This window comes from Fulmarus glacialis, unplaced genomic scaffold, assembly GCF_000690835.1.
Source record: "Fulmarus glacialis isolate BGI_N327 unplaced genomic scaffold, ASM69083v1 scaffold46891, whole genome shotgun sequence".
Classification (NCBI taxonomy): domain Eukaryota; kingdom Metazoa; phylum Chordata; class Aves; order Procellariiformes; family Procellariidae; genus Fulmarus; species Fulmarus glacialis.
The window spans coordinates 6,557-13,311 of record NW_009193028.1 but is presented as its reverse complement, the minus strand read 5'-3'; the positions used below and the strand labels follow the sequence as shown (position 1 = coordinate 13,311).

The 6,755-nt window shown below is 39.1% G+C and overlaps 1 protein-coding gene across 2 annotated transcripts; it reads left to right on the top strand.

Moving 5' to 3' along the window:
• Positions 1-306: 306 nt before the first annotated feature.
• Positions 307-2,401, top strand: LOC104071639 (myosin regulatory light chain 2, smooth muscle minor isoform). 2 transcript variants are annotated; one of them, XM_009587298.1, is made up of 3 exons: positions 307-515; positions 685-846; positions 1,902-2,401. In XM_009587298.1, the coding sequence occupies exons 1-3, from the start codon at positions 332-334 to the stop codon at positions 2,072-2,074; spliced, it is 519 nt and encodes a 172-aa protein (XP_009585593.1). In that variant the 5' UTR covers positions 307-331; the 3' UTR covers positions 2,075-2,401. The 2 variants fall into 2 exon arrangements, with proteins under 2 accessions (XP_009585593.1, XP_009585594.1); XM_009587299.1 differs by lacking the exon at positions 685-846 and having other exon boundaries at positions 332-515; positions 1,902-2,074.
• The last annotated feature ends 4,354 nt before the right edge of the window (positions 2,402-6,755 follow it).

Genomic DNA, 6,755 nt, shown 5'->3' with positions numbered 1-6,755 from the left:
TTTGTGGAAGATGCAGATAGGGTATTGAATCAGCAATACAAGCACTGTGTGAGTTCCATTTCAAGAACTATGATTTGATTTTTAACGTAGCCTGCTATTGGCCTACAGTGCCAGTCCCTGAATCCTGAAAGACATTATGCTTAATAGCAAGTGAAGTCCAAATGAAATAAAATAGAGCGGGAGATATTAAAATAAATGTGTACTTTGGAGTATTTGCTTATAATATCAAATTTGATATTCCTTTATCCATCTCTCCCCCAAGGACTTGTAATCTCATTTAATAAGGCTAAATCTTGGATATGTTTCTGTCTCCCTAGAACCAACAGCCAACATGTCTAGCAAAAGGGCAAAGACGAAGACCACCAAGAAGCGCCCTCAGCGTGCCACTTCCAATGTATTTGCAATGTTTGATCAGTCGCAGATTCAAGAATTCAAGGAGGCCTTCAACATGATCGACCAGAACAGGGATGGCTTCATTGACAAAGAGGACTTGCACGATATGCTCGCCTCCCTTGGTAATGTCACTTTCCTGTTTACGGTTGCCTGTTACAATTTGTGCTGTTACAATTAAAATACTGAGTTTGGCGTAGCTCATGAGAGGTGTCTTACTTTGTACCATGCTATTCAGATTACTTTTTCTTTTAGTTTGAAAGCTAAACCAAATATGAATCCCTCTATCTGTAGGAAAGAATCCAACGGATGAATACCTAGATGCCATGATGAATGAGGCTCCAGGCCCCATAAACTTCACAATGTTCCTCACAATGTTTGGTGAGAAGTTAAATGGCACCGATCCGGAAGACGTAATCAGGAATGCTTTTGCTTGCTTTGATGAAGAAGCGACAGGTACGTGGGTAAAGTAACAGTGTATGTGTATTATTTCTATACTTTTGTAACAATAAATACTTGTATTCATAGAAGTGGTGATTAATTTTTTTTTAACTCTGAAAATTCTGATTTCTGCAAACTAAAAATCATGCCATGTATCCTCAGCAGCTTGAAATTACCTTTTCAAATACTATAAAACTTAAATCCCAAACTTCTGGCACTTCGGTGCTGTTATTCAAGACAGGAGAAAGGAAAAAATGATGTTGATTTGGAAACAGGGTCTTAAATTTTTCTGAACTTAAAATTCAGCTTTGGGGCAATTTTTGTAAGAGAAATTCTTGTCTTTAAAGCTGTTGTGCTTTTATGAAGGACTTGTTTTCTGTCAGCAACTTGTATCCACCTTCCCTCTGTTAAGCTGCACTTAAAAGAGAAGAAAATCAATACAAGAAAAACCTTGTGTGACTCACAAGAGTGCTGATAGAAGGAATCACAAGTTATGGCTGCTTGTTTAATAAACAATGCCAAAAATGTATTCTTTGCAACCAGTCCAGTAAATCTGAGTTTTGTTAGTGATTTAAGATCAATTTAAAATCTTTGAAATATTTCAAACTTCTGTGTGTTTCATGCACTTGTTGAACATTGATGGTCAGGTTCCATCATTATTTTAAGTGGTTTTCATTAGGAATGTTCAAGACAAATGGATCCCTTTTGTGTAAAATATACAGTTGTTAGAAGGCTCTCCATACTACCGGGAGTGTAGCCCTGCTGTTGGGAAGAAAGTCCAATATTTATACTGACAAATCTGTATATTCTTTGAAACACAGGCAAATCACAAAATGGCCTTTACTTGAAGTAGTGAGACCGTGCAGATTAACTAAGAGGCTTGACTTGATTGAATGCTTGTAGTTATTTGGCAATTATAGTAATAGGCTTTAATGGCTTTGTTTTCATTTGGCAACAAAGACTGTAGGTCTCTTTAATTGAAACGAAGAATTGAAAGAAATTATCATCCATCTATTAGCAGATAAATGTAAAAACTCCTTTTTCTTATGTCCTCTTACACTGTGTTCTAGGGTTCATCCAGGAGGACTACCTGCGAGAGCTGCTGACGACAATGGGAGACAGGTTCACAGACGAAGAGGTAGATGAGCTGTACAGAGAGGCACCCATCGACAAAAAGGGGAATTTCAACTACATTGAATTCACACGCATCCTGAAACATGGAGCAAAAGACAAGGATGACTGAGCAAATCCCTGGATACCTGCAGATTATCTCTGCTTTACATTTACGTCTATTTTTGAGGGTTTCTTTCTGATAGAACTTGTTGCATGCATGTAGCTTTACAGCTTTTGCCTTTCTCAATGTATTTATCTATTCCAGGCCATTTAGGCACATTTGCACCTGTGTAATCAGACTGGAAGTGGGGAAAATATTGTGAGGAAAAGAATGTGGGGACAAAGATCCATGGACTTGATAGTCCAAGAAAATAATCTCAATGTTTCTGGTTTAGCTGGATTTTTACATTTTTGTAATAAATGCCATTTTGAAATAAAGATTGCTATATAGATAAAATACCTCCAATTCTTTTGTGAAGAATGACATTTCTATTATGCATTTACAAGAGCAGGTGTGTTAATTGTATTTTACTTGCAGTTGCAAGTCAAGCTGGAAAACTCATTTTCATAACGTTTTGTGCAGTGTCACGCAGTTCTGAAATGCTCCTAGCAGTATGTGCTGGTGTCTTTAAAAATGCAGCTGTACAAATCTCTTATCTCAGGTTTTTGAAGTGGCATCTGACTGGTGTAAGTGGTTAGCCAAAGAAATGGTTAGGGAAGATTGTTACAATTGCTTAATTGCCAGCAGAGAACATTTATGATTCTTTAGCAGATATCATGCCGAGCTTTTATTTCCTTTTAATATTGATAGGTTTTTAGCAATATTTTCATGTCAAAGTTTGCATTCCTGTTTACTAAGTTTTTATGCTGGCAATAAGTGGGAATTAGGCATATTTTCTTCCTTCTGCTGAAGGAAGCTTGTGCAAAGGAATCTGTCTCTGAGCTACAGTGTCTGTGCTGGCACTAATTAACAGCAATACATGGCCTACATAGAGCTTTATTGTTCTGTAGCTTTTAATTTGTGAGAATTTGAGCATTTGTGAGAATGTGAGCAAAGTAGTTCTGAGAATTAACTTGGTAAAACCCTATACATGCTAAAGGCCCTCTCACGTTTTAAAAGATCATATATTTTTCTCAGCTACATCAATAAGGTGGCTTTTAAGCAAGCAAGACTCATTCATTCAAAAACAGCTGTGCTGATGCTGTTGTCCCAAATACCAAGAAGAGCGGAAGGTTGTTCTCTTAGTTCTTTGCATGACCATGTCCTTCCATGTGTCTCATTCTCTTGGCTACTGCAAGCTGAAAAGCGTAAGGGGACTTTATCTTACCTACATATTTATCAAAGTGATGACCTCTTATCCAGAAAGCATGCCCTGAGCTATTTCACATGACTTAAAATAGGAATTCTATTTCAGCTAAAGGGCTTGTAAAAGCTGGGACAGCATATACTGTAAGGAGGGTTTGTCTCATGTCCCGTGTGGTAGCATGAAGACTTGGTTACTTAATCTTGCTTATGTTACCAGTATGGCAGTTCTTGAAGATATTCTGGCTTTAGCTTTGTAAATAAGTTAAATTGACAAAGTATACTCAGTAGGCATACTTCATGGGGTTTTGGGGGGGTTTGTTTTGGGCTTTTTATTCCTGGGTGGTTTATTCTACTTCTGGGCTTAAATAAAATAAGTTTTCAGCCATTCTTTTCCCAATTTTCCCAATATGCTAACTGGAATTTAGCCCCAATTTTTCTTTTTCTCCTACCCAGACTATGTTCTTTGCTATATGACTTCAGACTGCCATATCTGTTCCTTTTCTCAAAAGTTTGTTTTTAAACTATCTCAGTGCTCTTCAGTATGGTTGCTGAGGTATTTTTCCATAGGATGCCTGCAAAGTTGTAGCAACAGCTGATTTTTTTGGAAAGTATTTTTACAAGTATGTATGGAAGTTTTCACCTACAATACCCATGTGACAAAGATGACAGTGTAGAGATCCAGGAAACACTGTCTTGGTGAAATGTTGCTATGTAACATTAAGCTGAAGAACAGTTACACTGTCACTTCTTTAGACTGATCTTGTCACATCTGTGCAACTCAATATTGCGTGCATGCATGCAAGCAGCCTGCACTAAGGATAGCCGTTATACTATCTTGATTATTTTTTTCCCTTTGAATGTCTAAATGGTGTAAGCTTCAAGGGTCAGTTTTCTTCTGTTATGAACACTGGGTCCCCAAACCATACTCCACCTGATCCTGTCTTCTCAATAAATTTTAGGTGCTGGTATGCTAGTTACGCTCAGTAGTCAGCAGACAAGCCAGCTGGATTTTTCTTGCTGGAAATGAGTTTTGAAGTAGTGATTTTTAAATCATAAATATTAGTTACACACAAGAGAATCAGGTATCCTCCTTGAGAGGAAATTGCCCACTTCAAAATCTTATGTAGTGCTGCTCTCAATTTTTGAACATCCAGTTGAAATGTGGGATGTAGCTGCTTTGTCCCTTGTCACACTGTGTGGGTGCTATGTTTTTGGCTGCTTTCTCCGGTGACGGGGTGGGGACAGGGAACTGTATTAATGTAATGATACCTACTCAGGAAGACATGTTATTGAGAAAGAATTTCCAAGGATGTTCGAGTTACAACTAACGTTGACCTTCCAAGTTCAGGTTTCCCTAGTATCTGTATTGTAATGTAGGAGACCAGTTAACCTGCAAGAGGGCACAAAACCCTTAACCGCCGGAAGGCTACGAGACCTACAGACCCAGCCAAGAGACCATATAAGAGCATCAGACGTGTTTTGTAGCTAGGCAGCGAGGAATGTCCAGACAGCTGAGGTTGCATGCCGAGGGCTGTAGGGATGTGTCATCAATAATCCACTTCCAAAAATAAAAATAACTTTGGTCACTGAAACAGCTTAAGATTCTGATGACTTAGACACAGCATTTCGCAGTCAAAATCTTGGAACCTAATCTTTTCTCCCTTGGGGTTCATATATAATGGCCTCCAAGCTCCACACCAGACTAAGCTTATGATGAAAAACTATTTTCATAGACTGCTGCACACATTTAATAGTCTTACATCGACAGTGATATATAATGCCCCGTGAAGCACTATTGAAAAGCAGTGATTTATTTTATATGACCCATTTACCCTGTTCTAAGGCCACATCCGCAAAGGTCGAATTGAAGCCAAGGAGCTATTGCAGCTGCATGAGAAACCTCCAAAGAGGACTACATTTGTGTGAAGTGCTGCCAGTACATGCCTGCCTGCTGTTTTTTTTTTTCCCCTCCTCTGACTGTTGCTGGAGATACTGGTAATATGCAACATTGTAACTGCTCAGGATACACTTGTTTCTGCTCTTTAGGCTGCATTTAAGCAAATAAAACCAGCTTTCATTACACAGTGATCAGATGACTGAAGCATTTCACAACACAAAGTCAGCGTAATATACTAGCTCAGCAACTAACCGATGTCTCAGAGGTGGTGTTCGTACACTCTGAAGTAAGGATCCATTTCACCACTGACCTCAGAACTATCTTTAGATCGCTTGTTTCTAGGATCACCATCATCTGTTGAGAACCAAAATGTAACAGAGGGGCCCCATCCTGGCACAGGACATCAGTCACAGTATGCCTTTGTGTCCTGCCCAGTGCATTTGTTCCAAAAGCTGGAAAATATCTGAAATCCTGTCATTCTATGTTTCTCCTGGCCATGGCCTCTTCTTGTCCGGAATGTTACTAACCTATTATTTGGTATGTTCCTGGGGAGCTTCAAATGGCAACAAATAGCTCTTTTACCCTACTGAAGGCATTCAGACAATGTAAATCCAAATAGCAGGTGAGTAACAATGAAAGTAGAGTCAGGAACATTTTAGGTATCAGCAGTTCATCTGCATTGGTATTGCCTATGTACCCATGCTCCTATTTTGGCTTGCTTACTTAATTTTTCAAACTCTACTGTTCCTTTTAGATAACCTCCTCCTACAGAAAAATGATTTAGGATGACAGTAATTCAGAAACAGTATTACAGAAGCCAGGAACAATATAAAGGCAAAAAGAAATCAGTAAATGCCTCTCAAAATGCAGTTTTGAAAAAAGCTATCATGTTGAAAAGCAATACTGGGGAAAAAAAACAAATTCCACACAGCTCATTTTTGTTGTGCTCTGAACAGCAACTCCATAGAGATTACTGTTTTCCCAAACTTTTGATATATTAGATAGAAAACTTTTCATCTTAAAAAAAAAAAAAAAGTGGCAGCACATGGCTGCTCTTCCTATTTTCTCTGCAGCCCGTGGGCCTGTACACACATCGTTCCCTGGGACCACTCATTTTGGGTCGGAGCGAGCTCAGTTGCTGCAGGCAGACAAAGCAGGCCGGCTGCTGGGGCAGCACATCCTTTGGGAGTCCCTGTACTAGACCTTGAAAAAAATAACTTGTATTGCAAATTTCAAAAATACAGAAAAAAATACTGCCAAGGAATGTTTTCAGACCAAATGTGTGATATTCCCTAGAGAACAGATCAGACATCACAGGCGTTGCATCACGGGGCTTAAGGGGTCATGCAGTTTGTATGAATGTAATAAATCTAAGGGAAGATGTTTACATGTTTCTCGGAAGCATGTAATGAACAGGAGAGCCGGAAACCAAACTGCCTGCTGGAAAATCCCAACCTCTTGCAGACTCCTCTGCCACGCAGCCGTGATTCGGTCCCTTAGTAAACCGGCCTTGCACTTTGATAAAGCTTGAAAGTCAGTTACAAATACTACAGGATTGGGCAGGTCAAGACTAACTTTAATACATGTGCCTAAAGGAACAGATGGTGT